We start from the raw sequence: 20825 nt of genomic DNA, 5'->3' as shown, positions 1-20825 counted from the left end.
AATTCAAAGGCTGTCCAGATTTTCTCCACTGATTGCCCAAAAAGTGACATGAGTAACATCCTAGCTCCGTAACAGGCCCGACCTACAGATGAAGGGAGTGCAGCCACAGGCAAAACGGTGTGACCCAAGGCACACCTCTCTTCCCAAAGCTGCTAGGACTATGCAGAACTCACAGTGAAATTCAAATAACTACAATGAGGCGGATTTCAGGAATGTAACAGAATTGGGCTGGGCCATTTTAGCATACCCAAAAAAGCTGGGCAAGACAGCCAATGTACCCCATGATTTTGCTTAGGGCTGAACCAAACATTGCCCACCTTGGATTCGAAGGTCATAATGAGAAATTTTGGTAGGATGGATTTTCCCCCCCTAGGACTGTGCAAATATTCGCTCCCCCCACCACCCAAAAAAATTCCTGCTCAGCATGGTTGTTCCCCCCCCCTCCCGGCTGCTTCTTCCTCCTTCCAGGACTACTCAGACAAGTGAGTCCTCCTAATTAGAGGGAGCAGTGGACGGAATGTCATCACAAATGCTACAAGGGCAAAGGAGGGCATTTTAAATACAGAAACATTTTTTGCAAAGAGTGGCAAAAAAAAAAACTCCAAAAAAGAAACGATTTGCGGCAATGCCAGGAAGGCTCGTGGAAAATAATGGGCTGTTTTGTCCTAACCCTAATTGTGCTATATTTCTGACTTGAGAACACTATCTAGGGTGCTTCACAGCCAGTTTTAGAGCTTTTGCAACTTACACTACCCACAACTCTACACAAGCTTTCTAACCCCGGGAATCTTAAGTTAACAACAAGAAAAGGAACTCTGTGGATTGGAACATGAGCAACCACACACCATCCATTTCCTCTCTCCCTTGGGAATTACGTGGTTAGAGAAACCTTGATTTGTTATCAGCTTTTCCCTCCTCCCCCTCCCTTGGAAACATCTTCGGTGTTATTTACTTGTTGGATTCTAAAGTTTCAACTGTTCTAGGAATCCCTCCTGGTTCTCCTCCTCCTTTTAAATCTCCAAGAAATGCGATGCACCAAATGGGTGGGAGTGCTTATTGGCTTTTAGGGGTGGGTGGGGGTGGGGGGATTGACATCTGGTTTCCATTAGCAGTCTCATGCATGCTGAATCAAGAATGGGAACTCAGACTGGAGCAGATGAGAGTTTAAATGTTTCTTTCAGCACCAGAAAGAAAACCTTCACCTTCCTGGTAGCCCAGGCAATGTTAAGAGTCCCCAACTAGCCAGTTTAATCTTCATAGGCATTTCTATTCCTGGACTGCAAATAGCCTGCTGCTTCATGTAAGGTTTTAGAAGTCAAAGAGCCCAGCCTCTAAAGATTGTTGTTTAACTTACAGAAGGATGTGGGGCAAAGCATGAGGAACGAAAGGAAAGGAACCTCTCGTGCAAGCACTGAGTCCTTACTGACTCTTGGAGGGACGCCAGCTTTCACTGACGTTTTCTTGGCAGGCCTTATAGCGGGGTGGTTTGCTGTTGCCTTCCCTGGCCATTATTACCTTTCCCCCAGCTAATTGGGTACTCATTTTACTGACCTCGGGAGGATGGAAGGCTGAGTCGACCCAAGCTGGCTGCCTGAAACCAGCTTCCACTGGGATCGAACTCAGGCCATGGGGAGAGTTTTGGCTGCAGTAACTGCCGCTTCCCACTCTGTGTCACACGAGGATCTTCAAAAGCATGAGGACGTTTTGCTATTCTTTGCCAATGTTAAGTGCTACTCACAAAGGCAACTGACAAGAAAGCTCGAGGAAAGATAGGGTTTTCCTAGTGGCAAAAGGTTGGATCTGGATTTATAGCTTGCACTGATGGAAGTCTACTTGCTAGGGGAATGCGCATCTGCGCATCTCCCTTAAAATGCAATACTTAGGCCTAATCTACACCTTCAGCCCTTTGGGGAGTGGGAGGGATGTTCACAGAGTTTTCTGCGCCTGTGATCGTTCTTCACAGGCGAAACATCAGTGAGTCGTCCCGAGATTAAAGGAGAGCCGTCCTGGGGCTAAATTATTTTTTAACTCGTCGTGACACTTCTGCAAGAGCAGAGTTGCGATCGTGCGCAAAGTGGTTTTTTTTTTTAAAAAAACACAAAACAAATAAAAACAAATACACTCAGTGCTGCAAGACGTCAAGACCCATCCAAAACATGGCGAAAATGCTCACTCCCGATACCCCCGGGCTCCCCTCACACAGCTGCTTGCCTGTTCAATGAGCCCCATTACTCGCGAGGAACAGTGATGACCTCAGGAGGGGGCCCACACCACCCGTGGATTGTCCCGAGACAGGGGGGGGGGGAAATCCTGACAAATCCAGTCACCGATATCCTGGGAAAGCAGAGTGGTCATCGCCGCATCACCCCGGGATCAGCTGTACGTCATGTGGTCCCATCGGGACAACCTCAATACTATCCTGCGATAAATGGCAGGTGTAGATTAGGCCAGAGCTGGGAGACCCTACGGAATGAGGTGAGCTGTATATGTGGAGGGGAGGAATCCCCAAAAATTGAACAGAGGGACCTTTTGTGAGTGGAGTCCTTCCTCTCACGGAAGAACCCTTTGTCTTGTGGAAAGCAGATCCCGGATCCATCCCAAAGTCTCTGCGCTACAAGTTCTGTCACTTTTATACCACTTTGACAATTGGCGAGCCACCCTAAGGAATCATGGGAATTATAGTTTGGGGATGGTACTGAAAGTTCTGTAGCTTCTTACAGTTTGCAGGGGAGACAGAATACCTAGTAAACTAGTTTAAGACTAGACATGTCCCTAAAGAATGGCAGCTTTACTATTAGAAAAAAATGGAATATCATCACAGCAGAATTCCCACCTTGAGAGAAAAATTCTGGACACCACCCCCCATAGCAAATTAGTAAAGATTTTTCATTTATTGAAATAATATAAAGCATCAACACCTGCCTCAAGCCCTCCACATCAGGCAGCTAGGTCTGACAGGGTCCATTTTAATTTTCCACAATGACACACATCAGGTGCTCCAGGGCATTCTAGGAAATGAAAATGGCAGCTCCCAGCCACTCTTGGAGTGTTGCTGACACTGGGCATATCTAGACCAGACGTGATCCCAAGGATCATCCCAAGATCATCCCTGTGCATCCAGATGACGCACAGGGGATCCCAGGAGCAGGGAGGGATGATTCCTCTATTTCCCTGGGATATCGGCATACACTTTTTTCATGCTTTTTCCCGTGGTCCCAGGACAATCCTGAAGACCGTGGGTGATATGGCCGCTCATCCTGGCTTCTTCCCTGTGAGTAGTGGGGGTCATCAGAGAGAGGGAGCCTGGCTGGGGGGAGTCCAGGGCCATCGGGGGGAGTGGGGTCAGGCCCTTTTTTCTTTTTAACCTTAATTTTCGCTAGAGTGCAAGTGCACTCCAGCTCTTCCTCTAAAAAAATGGCGAGCGCGATGTCCTGCTTCCTCCCCGGATGTCGTGCGCCGCGTGTGAACCCAGGGGTAGGATCTCGCGATCAACATATCGCAAGATCCTCCCCCTCCTTCCCCTGGTCTAGACATGCCCACCGTCACTGCCAAGTAAACCTGAGGGAGACCATCAGCATAGGAGGGAGGGGACATTGGCCCCTCAAACCTGGAGCCAGCCCTAATATAAATAAATTTCAGGGGTTTTAATGCCACTTTTTCTGTCATGGCATCTCCAAAAGAATCATTGGAATTGTATCTTGGTGAAGTGCTGAAAATTCTCTGCTAGAAACGCCTCTCCCCCTGTGCAGATTGACAATTCCTAGGCTGTTTTGGAAAGATTAACCATATTAAACTATTTTAAATTATCTTACCTATAAACCCAGTGAAGTAATTTCCCACAACTGGACTCGATGGCCTTGTAGGCCCCTTCCAACTCTGCTATTCTATGATTCTATCAACCTTAAACACATCCTATAAATGCAAGTTCACTAAAATCATTGCAGTGTCTTTGCAATAAGTATATTTAGGACAGATACGGTATGTTAATGCTGAAATGCCTACCACTTTGCCAGACAGACAATTTCCAAACTATCTGGCACAGGCCCAGGGGAAGGGGGCAGCAACATTTCTTACTGAGCCCTTAAAACCACAAGCCCATATTAGGTGTCCAAATATTTGACTGACAAGCCTTCCACATGTTATTATTTTTTTCAAGTCTTTAGGTGTCTGGAGCAGGGCTAGAAGGCCATGAAACAGAGGGCCTAGGAGTAGACTTTGGCAGAAGCTGAAGACAAATGCCTTGGCAAGAAACTTTGCTATTTTGCTAGGGGTTGGTCTCTGTCAACAGCACTGCTACTGCCTTCACTATTAACCCAGCTTTGCCCAGAATAATAATGAGAACAGCAAAAAGTAAGCAGGGGTGGGGGAAATACCTACACTATATATAAAAGCACTTAACATTTCTATAGAGCATTTAGGGTGCAACCTAAATATTGCACCCGGGTTGGACAGAAGCCTCCAATCCTGATGTGCGAGTATCCGATGCCCTCCGACGATGTTGTCAGATGGGCAGGAGGCACAACAGCGGCAATTTTCGCCTCTCCATCCTCCTTTGTTTTCCTCCCCCCCAGTGGATGTGCACTGGCAGGGGAAAGGCTGGTGCTGGAGTGGTCATAGGATTTACCGTATCCTGGCATCTTCTCCTCTCCCTGCCCACCACAACACCCCCTTTCAGATCTCTCTGAGGTCCACTGAGGCCACTTTTGCAACCTCATATTAAAGGTTCTACGGTTCTTTCTATGGAGGCTGCGAGGGGGAGGGGGAGCTCAAATTCTGGACTCCCTCTTCCAAGTATTTATGGCCTCAGAGGGGTGGACTCTGAAGAATCCTATGGTCCTTGGGATGATCGTCAGGGACCAGCAGATTTCTCTCCCTGTGTTCATTGTATTTCATCTATATTGCAGACTGAGGCTGAGAGAAGGTGGCTACTTTCAGATGATCATAGATAAGTGTGCTCCTCCCTCCTCCCTCCCCTCTTCCCCTTGCATGCTGGCTCTGGTGCAAAGATCTTTGCATTAAACCAGAGTGCTCCTATTACATCAAATATGGGGCTTAATGTCAGTTAGCAAATCAGGAAAGGAAGCTGGAGGCTGCCTTCACGGCACTGAGCTGGCGCCGCGCCACTGCCCAACCCTGTGCTATCGCTGCTGTGGGGTGGCAGCGAATAATCTCCACTGGGGTATTTCCGGCAGCTATTAGACTCTCTGGGCCTGCCCCCTCCCACAGCTTCCGGTGACCAATGGGATATTGCCTTCCACTCAGGAACACCCCCAGCACAGCGCCTGACGAGGACAGATGGCAGAAGAGCCGCACTGACCTCGCTCGGGCAGGAAAAGTCAGGGTAAGTCCTCTGACTTTTCAGCCACAGAATTTTGGCTCTTTGCTCCAGGTGGATCCAGATTGGTGGCTACATCATATAACCAATGCAGCATGGATTCGGAAACCACCACTCCCCGCCGCCCCCCAGGGCAAAGACCACCTTCTGGTCTCCATTCTCTCTCTCTCTGTCTCTCTTTCACTTTCACATAGACACACACACACACACACACACACACACACACACACAGTGACATGTATTTCCTTTCTAGCAAAGAATTAAACACAGTGTAACCATCTCACTGATGGAAACTGAAATGCGATGGGGGCTGTGGGCTGATTCTCATGCATGTCCATCACTTCAGGTGCATGTCCATCACCTGAAGCAGCGCAAGAGAGCCATCACATGGCAAACCCTACAGGCACAACGTTCAAGTCACTGCACTCTCCTCAAATGCCCTGTTTCTCAGAGGAATCAGTTCGCACATTTTGCTGCCAGTCATCAAAGGTAGAGAAATCAAAAGATGTGCAGGTAGGCATGGATTCATGCACTACAGGTGATGACTGAATGCACTGACTGATTTTTTTTTTATGCTGAATGAAACCTCCCCGACATATAAATATTGGATTGTTTCCTCCTAACGTTCTTGCCTTTCTGTCTTATGGTCTGCTTTCTCCCTCTAATAGTTTACCTATATTGCTATCAGCTTTGTCATCTCTCCTGAGGGCTGATCCCCACTTTCTATTCTTTGAGATAGGAAAGGAAATTTTTGAAAACTGATAACAGAAGGGGACTGATTCCGATTCGAAGATGCAGAATGGGATTCTGGTTGCACAAGTCTTTTAACTGAATTGGGAGAGCTGTGCATGTTTTGAACTGGTGCCTGGATACAGTTATGGCTTGGATGAGGGCCAATAAACTGAAGCTGAATCACAATAAGACAGAGGCCATAGCTAGACCAGGCCTAGCTATCCCGGGATCATCCCTGTGCATCCAAATGACACACAGGGGAGCCTGGGACAATCCTTAGGTCTAGCTAAGGCTAGAGACTATGAGTTAGCACTTCCAAGGTCCAGAAATTGGGGTGTTTGCCTGTTCACATGTTCTGCACTCCCTCTGAAGGAGCAGGTCTGTAGTTTGGGGGATGCTCCTGGATCCATCTTTGTCACTGGAGGCCCAGGTGGCTTTGGTGGCCTGGAGTACCCATTACCAATTTTGGTTGGTATGCCAACTACGCTCATTCCTGGATAGGGAGAGCATAACCACCGTGATCCATGCACTGGTAACCTCACAATTAGACTATTGCAGCACACTCTATGTGGGGCTACCCTGGTGCGTGGTTCATAAGCTGCTGCTAAGTGCAGAATGCAGCAGCTAGGACATAACACCAGGGTTAAAAGAATTGCACTGGCTGCCTGTTAGCTACTGAGCCACGTACAAAGTTATGCTATTATCCTATAAAGCCCTGAACAACTGAGGACCAGGATACCTAGCAGGCCGCCTTCCCTTATAATATACTCAGGCAACCTTTAAGATCTTCAGAGGAGGCCTTGCTGGTCATTCCAAAACGAACAGACTATCGCCATGAAGAAGCTCAACGGCAGCCCTTCTCAATAGCAGCACCCATGCTCTGGAAAACCCTCCTCCATGCAGTTCGGAAGGGCAGAAAATTTGGCATCTTTCAAATGTCTCCTAAAATCGCACCTTTTCACCGAGGCTTTCCCTGGGCTGTAAATAAACAAATCACACTGCTCCATTTTGCTGGTCCTAAATAGTTTTTACTGCAGTTCATTTAATGTTGTGATTTTAATGGTGAGTCTTAATATCGCACCTACATGTATTTGAATATTGTAAACCGCTGAGAGATTTTGCTATATTCAGCAGTATACAAATGCTAAATAAAATAAATAAAAATAAAAATCTTTTCTTGGACCAACTTGGTCCCACCCTTTCTGGCTCTAGCCTTACCATGAAGCAGTAACTTCATGGCAGTAGATTCCAGAGAGAGGACCATTTTCCTGGCTTCCAAATCCCATCTCTGTATGTTAAAAACAAATCAAAACAGAAGTGCCACTGCAGAGCTGGTCGTGGGGGTGGGGAAATCCATGTGACTTGTCACTTCAAGTGCGAAATTGCCTAACACTGACGCCAACATCTATGCCAAACAGATGCTAAAGAGTAGCAGTGGGTGGCATGGTATAAAGGGTGGTTTGCCACATGTTTGGGACAAATGGAACAAATGAATGAATGAATGAATAAATAAATAAATAAATAAGGTAGCCCCATGTGGGGAAAGCATCTTTGCGCCCCCCTCCCCCAGTCTTTGTTGAATGACAGTAGAAAGATATAGTTAAAGGTCAACTGTGGTTAGCTTTTATTTAAACAGAACACGAATCCGCACGTCGTACCGAGATCGCTTCTAAGCGACCCCAGTGCGGCGTGAAAGCGATTGTGTAACTTGCCTTTGGAAGAGCCCACGAAGAGACGTCTTTGCTGTCGCCGCCACCCACAGACCTCCTCGCCGGCTGGGACGGAGAGCTTGGGGGAAGAAGGCGGGGTGGAGAGCTTCTTCCGCTCTCAATCCCGCCTTCTTCAGCCGAGCTCTCCTCGCTAGTCGGCGAGGAGGTCTGTGGGTGGCGGCGGCGGCAAAGATGTCTCTTCGTCGGCTCTTCCAAAGGCAAGTTACACAATCACTTTCACGCCGCACTGGGGTCGCTTAGAAGCGATCTCGGTACGACGTGCGGATTCCCCCCTGAATGGCTTGGGACCTCGATACTTGAGAGAGCGCCTCTCCTTATATATGCCTGCCAGAGACCTTAGATTTGTTGGAAGAGCCCTTCTCCGCATCCCACCAACGCAACATATATGTTATGTTGGGACAAGGGAGAGGGCCTTCTCTGTGGTGGCACCCCGACTGTGGAACGCCCTCCCCTTGGAGGCCCGATTGGCGCCAACATTGATTGCGTTTCGACGCCAAGTAAAAACATGGCTTTTTAACAAAGCCTTTGATGGTTAAACTCACTGGCACATTGTTTTAACTGCTTTTACTGCTTTTAAATTATATATTGTTTTAACTCGGATCATGGTTTAATTTGTTTTTAACTGTGCATATTTATTGTTTTATACTGTATGTTTTTATTTGTACTCTGCTCTGAGATCTTAATGATATAGGGCGGGATAGAAATGTTTTAAATAATTTAAATAAATAATAAAATAAACATGCACACGCATATACAAAAAAAGCCTACCTCTGGGTAATCTTGTATGAGACTTGTTCCTGACTAAAATTCCTCCAGCCTCTATGTAGGGAATCTATATCTCTGCTGTCCATAAGCTTCTATAACTGCCCTTAAAAGTGGTTGAGGGAACAGAAGTTGTATTTTAGAAAGCTGGGAAGTGAAGAAATGTGGATATAATGTGAAACACTGAAGTTGGGCCCATCCATCATTTTGAAGTGTCATGTACATACTTCCCCCCCCCTTTGGGCAGTTTTCAACAGCAGTTTGGAGTCATGGGATTTATCTTGTAGGACACGGCCACACCAAAATATGTTGGAAGCATACTTGCAGGAGAGAAGGGGCTGAGCGATATCCCTATCCTCCCCAAAAACAGAAAGGATTCCCATGGTATGGATCTATTTGTGTGTTTAATTTGTAGCCAGCCGTTCTACTCAATTGGCACCCCCCAAAATTAAAATAGAATAAAAGAACAACAAGATTAAACCGCACTATAAAAACCACTAAAACTTTTAAAAGAAAACAAAAACAAAACAAAACAACGGCAGCCTTTATAATAACAGCAGCAGAAAAGCCGTTACCATTTCATTTAATTTATTTAAAATGTTTCTTGACTGCCTTTCAGGGCAAAAGCCCTTGCAAGGCAGCTTACAACAATAAAGTACATAAAAATGTTCCATAACCCTAAAATGTGGAAGTGGCTTGACTTGAGAACATTACAGGAAGTAGAATGGTTTAGCTATGATGAGACCAAAAGCCGCATAACAATTCTACCGGGTAATCTAAAATGAAAGGTGGAGCGTTAACTCGAAGCATCACAGATGAAATCAATGTTATCGAAGCAGCCTTCCACTCATGCGACGGTACTTTCTTTCCTCTCCCTTCTACTGGAGCCCCCATGCACCCCTAAATCTGCTCTGGAGGTTCTCCCACCACTTCAAAATGGAAAACAAAACAAAACCATCCCTAGTTTGGATTCCCACTACCACCTAGGGTGACCCTATGAAATGGAGGACAGGGCTCCTGTATCTTTAACAGTTGCATAGAAAAGGGAATTTCAGCAGGTGTCATTTGCATATATGGAGAACCTGCTGAAATTCCCTCTTCATCACAACAGTTAAAGCTGAAGGAGCTATGCTAGAGTGACCAGATACAAAAGAGGGCAGGGCACCTGCACCTTTAACTGCTGTGATGAAGAGGAAATTTCACCAGGTTCTTCATATATACAAATGACACTTGCTGAAATTCCCTTTTCAATACAACTGTTAAAGATACAGGAGCCCTGTCCTCCTTTTCATATGGTCACCCTACTATCACCCCCCACCCACCCACCAGTTAGAGAAATAAAACTTCATGGTAAATCAACCACAGCACATATCCCAATGCTCATGAGTGACTACATACATTTGTTGCATACTTCTGTCTTCACAATGTTTTACACTTACGAGCAATCCCATCTAAGGGCTGCTCCTCATATACCCCTAGCACATGTATTTTCTACATGTGGTGGGACCATAGCAAATGTCTGATGTGAACTTTTAGTGTGATGGTCTTTGTGTGTACATTTGTACTCAGGTTAAATTCCACATGTGATTTGTAGTAGGCAAATCACACCTACAGGGCCTGCTTGGATATGAATCAGGCTCACATGTGTGAATCCATTTCATTCAAATCATTCAATATGTGGTGAGGGTGGGTGCAACGTGCCTAGAGGCAGGCACCACCCCTCTTCTGAGGATGAGACCATTTCCTTCCTGGCTGGAATATTCCAGTTCTGTTTTCATCACTTCCAGACAAGTCAATTTGAATATGTACTGGGTGGAGCTGCCCATGGATGGCTGTTCAGAAGGTGCAACCAGTGGGGAATGCAGCAGCATATAGACACACCACATACTCTGCACATGAGAGGAATTATTCAAACATGCTTCATTGAGGTGGAACAATCCTCATATGGGGCAGCTCATTCTTGGCCCAAGCTGTCTCTCAAGCAGAAAGGGGAATGGTCTTAGAGAGAGGTAGCTGTCCTCATGGACTTATACGCCGCAGTCTGCTAAGCCTCAGGCTAGAGTTCTCTCTTATTTGCAGAGCTGGGTGGGAGGGAAAAGAAGGCGCAGCTGCATCGGCCAGTTTGAAACCGAAACCTGATTTCTTCCCTCCCCCTGCAGGTAATTAAGACTCCACAGCTTGCTGGGGCCATTTGCAGAGCTGGGTGGGAGGGAAAAGAAGGCGCAGCTGCATCGGCCAGTTTGAAACCGAAACCTGATTTCTTCCCTCCCCCTGCAGGTAATTAAGACTCCACAGCTTGCTGGGGCCATTTGCAGAGCTGGGTGGGAGGGAAAAGAAGGCGCAGCTGCATCGGCCAGTTTGAAACCGAAACCTGATTTCTTCCCTCCCCCTGCAGGTAATTAAGACTCCACAGCTTGCTGGAGGCGCGAGCCTTCGGCGCGAGCCGAAGGGCGAGAGCACAAGGGCTCTCGGCCTGTGGCTCTCAGCCGTGGGCGTGAAGCCGCCAAACGGAACTCTTTACTTCAGAGGTAGAACCCCAGCCCCGGACCGGTCTTCACCACCTCTGCTACAAGACATGCTCTCCTGCACGGTCGGGCTATTAGTCTGGCAATGTAACTGCCTTAACTTACCCCATCTGTCTGCACTTCACTGTACCTACCTTCTTGCTTCCTGATACTTGTCTTGGCCAGACCATTTCTAGCTGATCCCGTCCTGCGCATGTCTTACTTCCCTGCCTACTTGCTATCTCTCTCCCCATTTCTTCTCCTAATTCCTTTCTCACCATATCTGTTCCCCATGGCTCGCTCCAAGCTCATCTCTCCCAACCTAATTCCTATTCGGTGTCTCCCCCCCTCACAGCTGCCTTTCTCGTGCTCCTTATGGAACTGTCGCTCTATTGCTTCCAAGGCCCCTGTCATCCAGGACTTGTTCTTCTCTAGATCTCTCCACCTCCTTGCTCTTACTGAAACCTGGCTTCCTGCCCATGACACCGCCATCTCTGCTGCCCTCTCTCTTGGAGGACTCTCTTTCTCTCACTCGAGTCGCCCAGAGGGTCGAGGTGGTGGTGTGGGTCTCTTATTATCGAGTTTGTGCCAGTTCCAGCCTCTTCCCATTCCACCTTCACACTGTTTCCCCTCCTTTGAGGCACATGTGGTGAGACTCTTCACTCCGCTGCGACTGCGGGTTGCAGTTCTCTACCGCCCCCCTGGCTCATCCTCTAAATTTCTCTCTGATCTCGACTCGTGGCTGTCCTTTCTCCTCTCTGACAACTCTCCTACTCTGATTTTAGGTGACTTCAATATCCATGTAGATGACCCTCACGATGCTGCAGCTCTACGATTTCGCTCCTTATCTTCCTCTTACGATCTTAAGCTCTGGTCTGAAGCACCCACACATTCCCTTGGACACTGTCTGGATCTTGTCCTCACTCGGAACTGCTCTGTCCTGGACTTTTCTATCGCTGACTTTCCTCTGTCAGATCATCATCTAGTCTCTTTCAATATTACTCACAATCCCCCTCCTTCACGTCCCGCTTCTCGCCCTTGTCGTGACCTGCATTCTATCAACTACGAGGCTTTTTCTCAGTCCTTAGCCTCCTCTCTTCCTTCTGTCTACACAGCCGTCTCCTTGGACTCAGCCGTCTCCTCCTTTAACTCCTCCTTATCTTCAACTCTTGATAATCTTGCTCCATCTACAACTCGGATAGTTCGCCCCTCTCAACCCCAACCGTGGCTCACCTCTTTCCTCCGCTACCTTCGCTCTTGTTCCCGGGCAGCCGAACGCCTCTGGCGTAAGACCAAGGACTGGGCGGACTTTGTCCACTACAAATTTGTTCTCTCCTCTTTCTCTTCTGCCATTTCACTGGCCAAACAGCAGCACTACTCAACGTTGATCCAGTCAAACGCTAAGCACCCTCAGCGGCTCTTCGCGTCCTTCAATTCTCTTCTGAAGCCTAATCCGCCATCTCTCCCTGCCTCCCTGTCTGCCAACGACTTTGCCTCTTTCTTCAATGCTAAAATCCAAACTATACGCTCCGATCTAGCCAACTCTGCTCCGCTTCCAGCTCCTGTCCCTCACCTGTCAGCTCCTCCTTCAACCCTCTCGGCGTTCCCTTCGGTCTCAGCTGATGAACTGTCTAAAATACTGCACTCATCGAAGCCTTCCACTTGTTCCCGTGATCCGATTCCCTCTCGCGTCTTTATTAATCTTATCCCCGCTATCCTCCCGTCCTTGCTTCACATCATTAATTCTTCTCTGTCCTCTGGTTCATTTCCTTCTGCTTTTAAACATGCTACAGTCTCTCCCATTCTCAAAAAACCCACTCTTGATCGACTATCCCTGTCTAACTACCGACCTGTCTCCCTCTTGCCCTTTGTCTCAAAGATCCTGGAACGTCTGGTCTACTCTCGTTGTCTTGACTTTCTCTCTAATAACTCTGCTCTGGATCCCTTTCAATCTGGCTTCCGTCCTTTGCATTCCACTGAAACAGCCCTTACCAAGATCACCAATGATCTTCTTACTGCCAAGTCTAAAGGCCATTATTCTGTTCTTATTCTCCTTGATCTAACCGCAGCCTTTGACACGGTTGATCACGATCTTCTCTTAGATTCCCTCCACGACCTTGGACTCTGTGGCTCTGTCTATAACTGGTTCGCCTCCTATCTAGAGGGTCGCTCTTTCAGCGTGTCGGCTAATGGCAGCTCGTCCTCCTCTTTTCCCCTTTCAGTTGGGGTTCCGCAAGGCTCGGTGCTTGGCCCGTTGTTGTTCTCTCTATACATGCTGCCCTTGGGCAAGCTCATTCAATCTCACGGCCTCCAATATCACCTGTACGCCGATGATACACAATTATATCTTTCATCTCCGGAACTTTCTCCAGATGTTCACGATCGTATCTCGGCATGTCTTTCAGATATCTCAGCCTGGCTGCTTCATCGTCGTTTGAAACTTAACATGGCAAAGACTGAACTGCTAGTTTTTCCTCCTAAACCTTCTCCTCACCTCTCATTCTCCCTTACTGTCAACGATGTCACGCTTACTCCGGTCAAGGAAGCTCGTAGTCTTGGCTTTATATTTGACTCCTCGCTCTCCTTTACTCCTCACATCGAGGCAGTAGCTAAATCCTGTCGTTTCTTCCTGTATAATATTGCCAGGATTCGACCATTTTTGTCTGTCTCTTCTGCCAAGACTCTCGTTCACGCACTGGTTATCTCTCGGTTGGACTACTGCAACCTTCTTCTCTCTGGCCTTCCTTCGTCTCACATCAGTCCGCTGGTCTCTGTCCATCACTCTGCCGCTAAGATCATCTTCTTGGCCCGCCGCTCTGACCATGTCACTCCACTTCTGAAATCTCTTCATTGGCTTCCAATTCACTTCAGAATCCAATATAAACTTCTCCTACTGACCTTCAAAGCTCTTCACGGCCTAGCTCCTGCCTATCTCTCCTCTCTCATCTCACACTATCGCCCCGCTCGGGCTCTCCGCTCCTCCGATGCCATGCTTCTCGCCTGCCCAAGGACCTCCACTTCCCTTACTCGGCTTCGTCCTTTTTCTTCTGCTGCCCCTTACGCCTGGAACGCTCTTCCAGAACACTTGAGAACTACAAACTCAATCACTGCTTTTAAGACTCAGCTCAAAACTTTTCTTTTCCCTATAGCCTTCAAATATTGAGTTTGTTCTGACTTTACACTGTTGGTTTTGCCCTACCCTGTGCCTGTTTACACTTCCCTGTGCCTGTTTGCATTCTCCTTCCCTCTTTATTGTTTACTACAACTTATTAGATTGTAAGCCTATGCGGCAGGGTCTTGCTATTTACTGTGTTATCTGTACAGCACCATGTACATTGATGGTGCTATATAAATAAATAATAATAATAATAATAATAATTACCCTTGATTAGTTCATCAATCGGCCCTTGAATGCATGAACTACCAAGTTCTTATATTGAACTACCAAGTAGTCCAAGCTCTTCAAAGCAACAGTCCTTCCTTAGAGGCCTTTCCTAGCTCAGCTATCTTTGGCCTTAGCTAGACCTAAGGTTTATCCCGGGATCGTCCCAGGGTCATCCCTGTCTGTTCTCAGGATCCCCTGTGTGTCATTTAGATGCACAGGGATGACCCCGGGACGATCCCGGGATAAGCCTTAGGTCTAGCTAAGGCCTTAGATCCTTTAACTGGAGATGCAAAGGGTTGAACTTGGGATCTTATGCATACAAGCATGTGATCGCCTAATGACTGGGTTGAATCTGGCTCCTGGCTAGGTATCCATTATATTCTTCAATGGCCTAATCTGGCCACTGCTGATGAAATTCAAAAGATGGCTTCTCTCTCTCTTCAAGAACTGACGTTTCAGGCCAGACAGGCATGGATTCCCAAGATCCAATCCTGATGCTGCACTTTCTGCATCCTCAGTGTTTTCAGCTTGGAATTTAGATTACTTGATTGTTTTAAATGCAGTGTTCCCTTCAGTAACCGCTGCTGAAAGATCATGGAAATGCATTTAGCAAACAGCATGGAAATTTATCTGATGTGAACTTTAAAATGGGGAGCGGAAGGGAGGAAATCACGAAGCAGCAGCCTTAAATGTTTTCAAAGATCTTTCACTTGGGATTCTTTTTTAGGGTGTGGGATGAGTTAAGTGCCAACATCTCCTTTCCAGCCTGGGGGTGGGTGGGCAGCTGAAGCTGGCAAATTTGTCAAGAAAAGATTGTTCTGAAAAATCACATGAGAGAAGTTCTCTTTTGCAAGGAAAGTAGTAACCAGCCTCTTTCTTAGTGGACAGCACAGCAAATATATCACGGTGACACTTTTATTGTCCTTACCTGTGGGCAATCCTTGATGTAGTGTCCCTTGTTAAAGCAAAGATGGCACAGGTAGTTCGGCGGGGGCCTCTTGCTGGGCTTTCTAGCTTCTGATGAGAGGGAGATGTCGGAGAATTGTTCGGTGAGGGAGCTCAAGCCATCTACTATGTTATTAAGGGAGCCATAGGGAGAGGCGCTCTTATATAGACTGCTGCTCAGTGCCTGTCAAAGAAAAGAGACAAAAGACATGGTGATTTTCCTGTTCTGATGATCTCTCCTAATTTCAGTAGGAGTGTAAGCAAGATTCTTATCTGAAATTACAACAATTTTGCTGATGAGACCATTTGCTGCAAAGAAAAATAGTTTTAAAAAAGCTGAACTGGTCTACACTTTCCTTCACGCAATTATGCGCCTGGCTTGATACAAAATGTAACGACAGGAAACCAAAACTGCAACCCAGGTCATAGTGAGAGGCCTCAGTTGAGATTTAAATAGCCACACAATGCCCAGGGTTTTAGCCCTAATCAAGAAAAAGATACCTGAATCCTTTATAGTTCTGCAGGTTAATTTGTCTCTTATCTGAATGCCATAGGTATCATTTGAATAAAGGGTCCCTTTTCCCTCAATACTGAACCATAATGCACTTATCTGCAATTAATAAATGATGCCAACTCCCCCTTCACAACCTCTTCCTGGTAAACCAAATTATTAATAATGGGTCTATTTTTTAAATTACACAGATCAGCATGAGACAACATGTGATCTATTTTCCCCAAGATATTTTCACTTTAGGGAGGGGGCAGAGGCAAAGGATTGTTGATATTTTCAAGGTCACAAACTGCAGTACCAACTAGATGTACCACTTTGTATTTATTTATTTATTTATTTATTTATTTATTGCATTTATATCCCACCTTTTTTCCTCCAAGGAACCCATGGCAGAGTACGTAATCCTCCTCAAAATTTTATCCTCACAACAACAACCCTGTGAGGTAGGTTGGGCTGAGAGTCTGTGACTGGCCCAAAGTCACCCAATGGGTTTCCATGGCCAAGAGGGACTAGAACCCGGATCTTCCAACTTTCAGTCCAACACCTAATGTAGAAGGAGCCAGGAATCCCAAAGGTACAGCTTTTTCTAGTGTGTTCATGTGTCAACAGGAAATACTGAACCTGTAGAAATTTGCCTGTCGTGCAACTGTTAAAGACATAGAGCTTCTGTCAGATAAAAAAAAATGGCAGCATTCCCCTGTACCATTCTGAAATTCGTGCTCCAATTCCTATCCTTTATCTGTGTGCCTTTTCTTCTTCATATACCACAGACTCTCCTCTGAAGCATTATAGCATATGCCCTCTGACATACTGGGGGGGGGGCTCCAAGACTAACCCCTCCTCCTTCCATACTATGAAAATGACAGGTTGATAAGGGTGCAATCCCATGCACGTGTAGACAGAAAAATACGTAGTACAACCCCCAGCATGCCCTAAGATGGCTTGTGCAACCTAATCTTCTGCAACATTGCCATCAGTCTGGAAAAACCAATTGTTATATCATCTGGTCAATGTGAACAGGCTCAAACCATTGTTCCCTTGACACGTGGAGGCATCTTATGACCACAATTAAGAACTCTTGCTACAGAGGCCCCTGGCCTGTAAAACTCAGGACAGACACATTGACCAGATCAAGAAACTGAAAACATAGAAACATAGTTCATTCAGCAGAGACGGAAAGCCACTAAGGGGTTATTTTCCGAGGCTGTTGCTTTCTGCAATTATTGTGTGGTTAGAATTTCAATGGAAAATGTCAAAGAATCACCCCCACCCCCCACGCACATACACACACACACACACACACACACACACACACACAAGAGAACATTCTTGGCATCCAAGGCCATTCAAAAGGGACAACTTTAAAACCTGGAAAAAAGAAAGAACAAGAAAAATCCAAAAGTAATTGTTCATTTGTGACTGGTTAAAGAGCCCTTAAACACAGTGTTCTGAGTTTTATAGTCAAGTGGTAACAAGGAGAACTCAGATCTACATCTGTCTTAGATTTTTCTGCGGGAAACCTGCCGTGATTTAACTATTCCCTGGCGAAAGCCCCCTTGCTGTCTTTCACCTCCTTGGGATGTCTGCTTACTTGTCAAGGTCAAATCCAGCAAAAGCCAGGACTTTGCCATTCTGATGCTTCAAACCAGCAGGAAACTCATAATCACGTGGATGGAATTAATCTTCCTAATAGTAGTAGCAAGTTTTTATTCTTTCAAATGCCCTTTTGTTGCAACATGGACGTTAGTAAATGGGTGGACCACCCTTATTTATTTATTTATTTATTTATTTATTTATTTATTTATTTAGAAAAGAATGGTCTGTGTTGTAAAACACTGTGGAGACCATATGGGTGATATCTCCTTTGACACAGGATTTGTTTGGAAAATTTGTTCTCTGGGGGCCTACAAAAGAGTTCCTTCAACATGTCAAAGGGACCATCCATAACGTATGTCGCCTAAGAACAGAGGGAGGTCAAGCAAAGATGCTTCCTTTCCTCCCCTTTCCTATCGTTATTTTCTCGCTCACTCTATCCCATCTCCTATGCACATTTCCCACCTTTCCATAGAGATAACCTCCTCCCTCTCCATTTGAGAATGGTCTTCGATGTTCATTAATGGGCTGAATTTCCTTGCATGCCAGTTACTACATTTGTCTAACAAAGCTATGCATGTATTAGGAAAGGACTAGATCTACTTTTAAGGGTTAGGGTTGCCAATCAACTTTACTGCTCTGATCACCAAAATGGTGTTCTATCAGGAAATCAGCTCTGAAGCCTAAAAAGCCAGTAAATTCCTGATACTCTAAGGCTCCGTTCATGGCCTGCCTACTGTTTTATACTTTAAATGTTTTTAATTTTTGTGAACCGCCCAGAGAGCTCCGGCTATTGGGCAGTATAGAAATGTAATTAATAAATACATAATAAATAAATAAATAAATAAATATTCTGCAAGGCTCCATCCAGAAGCCTACAAGTTCCAGCCTGGCTACACTCCTGACCAAAGACATTCTACCCTAGCTTTCTCCATTACTATTAAGATTTAATCCCAGCTCAACCCTGACCCAACAGATCCTGGTAGGCTCCAGTATACCTGTTCTGGTTCTGTCTCCTGGTCCTAGCCAGGAGAAGCTAGCACTTAAAAACAAACAAACCAAAAATCCCAGAAGGTGGCAATCATGGTTTTCAAAGTTGGAGTCCTTCCTTCCTAAGCAGAAGCAAGGAGGGCCTAGCGACTTGAGAGGCTCTTCCCAGCTCAGTTGGGTTTGTCAGAGCTGCAGTCAGCCAGTCTGTGGCATTGTGTCCCCTTTATAATGCTGGCGATGAGTGAGCAGCTTTCTAATTTTTTAGGCTTTGGGGTTTCTTTTCTGGGAATTTCATGCCTGGGAGCAAATATCACAAGCTAAGCCATCTCTTGTTTTGTCTTTGTTTATTTTGGGGGATGTTCCAAAAGACGTTTCTTTTCTTTCTTTTTCACTTGCAAATTTTATTGCTTTTAATTTTTTACAAATGTGTGCAATAAAAAAAGCAGTGACAAAAGGCCCACAGTGGCAAAACTGGTAAACAGCAGCAAAGGTTCCCCACCCTCACCTCTGATCTCTCAATGTGGAACTTTCAGTACAAACACACTTAAAAATAAAAGTAAGAAGTAGAGATGAAGAGCATCATCACACAGGGAAAATTATGTTTGCTTTCCGTCGCTTCTCCGCCCATGCGTTTGTCCCTCATTACTTCCTCTTCTGAAAGAGGAAGTAAACAACCTGCTCGTGGGCCATTCAGTGGGCTGTTCTGATTGCGCTGCTTCTCCTGCACACAGCCAGAGATAGCGACAACTTCTATTTTTAAAAATGTTGGCGTTACTGGGGTGGGTTTTTGTGGCTAGAAGGGGTGGGAGGCGTGCAGGAAGCAGACGACATTGTGAGAGGGCCCAGTGAAAACCTGTGAGTGCCCAGTAATGAGCATGCAATAAAATGTTCATCTGATGAAGCTCGAAATGAGTTTCTGAAATGAATCTGAGTTAAACTAATCCCAGAGAACCTGATAAGGCTTTGTGCACAGCGGAGATAATGACTAGTCATGAGGAGATAGTTGTATAATGAGGGATGGAGAAATGCTGATGACTGAACTGGTCTTTGTTCTTAACAGGGCTGGATTCAGGTAACTATGAAATAGTTTTTAATTTTTATTTATTATTTCATTTATTTTATATCCTTTTTTTTCCTTCTATGGAACCCAAGGCAATTTGCAGGATCCTCCTCTTCTTCTCCATTTTATCCTCACAACAACCCTATGAGGTAGGTTAGGCTGTCAGTCAGTGACCGAATCTCAGCCTAAGAGAATCATGACTAGCCCAAAGTCACCTAGTTTGGGGCTGGGACCCGGATCTACCAAGTCAGGAGATCTGGGTCCCAGCCCAACACTCTCACCACTACACCACACATGAAACAGTGTGCTCACTGACACGCACCCAATGCTTTATTCCCATGCCTGGTGTCAGCCAGCCGGCCCATGCTGGGGTCCTTAGATTTCACTCTCCATTCCACACTGGCCAGAGAAATCTGAACCTCATGATAGGCTGCTGCTGTTCATTCATACACATTTCACAATTGGCTCCAGGCTCACTGGGCCCCCATCCCACTTATAATAACCACACTTCCTTTTACGTTGCTTGAACCTTCCTTGTGACATTTAATACAGGACAAGAGAAATGCTTGTCATTATTACGGGTGGGGTGAATGCGGAAGGAGGGGCCTGTGAACACATTGCACGTGGACGCAAACACACACACACACACACACCCCAGTGAAGACCAGGTCATCCACTGTTGGGGTACTGATGCTCTCAAGTGTTGCAGCTTATTTCCTCCCATATTAGTGAGTGATACAGTTCTCTCAGTTACATGAAAGTAAAGGGAAGCACTTAGGTTAAGTATGTGGACCATGTGGTCCTCCATGTGTAGTTGGACTGCCCTAGCCAGCATTGCCAATGGTGAGGTTGGATGGAAGTTGCCTCAACGGAAGGTGCCTCAACAAACTCAGTGGAAAAGAGTTGAAAGACACGGGTCACTGTTAGCGCATCATGAACATTTCTTTGGGTTGCTAAAATTAATCAGAGTGTCAAACATTTTTCTGTACCTTTGTTTTTTCTTAAATTTCAACAATGTAAAGGAAGTACACGCTGTTGTCTTTCAATTTCATAAGTATTCCCATAAAAAAATCAACATAATAGAACATACAAATTGCATTAAAGGTGGTTTACTTTCAGGCCAAATACGTGAGGTATATTGGGACAAAAAAATAACTTTTTTAAATATAGATTTGTTGTTTACTAAATACAGGTAAAATAAACATGCTAAATTAGATATCTCTAGGGTGAGGGTGGGTAGCTTGTGGCCTTCCAGATCAGCCCCAGTCAGCATAGCCA

At 45.8% G+C, this 20825-nt stretch overlaps 1 protein-coding gene across 1 annotated transcript in view; it reads right to left on the bottom strand.

Moving 5' to 3' along the window:
* ZCCHC24 (zinc finger CCHC-type containing 24) overlaps positions 1-20825 on the bottom strand; it is a 193549-nt gene that overhangs the window by 134928 nt on the left and 37796 nt on the right. The window contains exon 2 of the mRNA XM_063133166.1: positions 15377-15577. Coding sequence (XP_062989236.1) covers positions 15377-15577 — 201 coding nt within the window. The remainder of the gene's footprint in view (positions 1-15376; positions 15578-20825) is intronic.

Source organism: Elgaria multicarinata, chromosome 8 (genome assembly GCF_023053635.1).
Source record: "Elgaria multicarinata webbii isolate HBS135686 ecotype San Diego chromosome 8, rElgMul1.1.pri, whole genome shotgun sequence".
Taxonomy (NCBI): Eukaryota; Metazoa; Chordata; class Lepidosauria; order Squamata; family Anguidae; genus Elgaria; species Elgaria multicarinata.
Note: the sequence above shows the minus strand (reverse complement) of the source record. Positions and strands in the feature narration are given on the sequence as shown.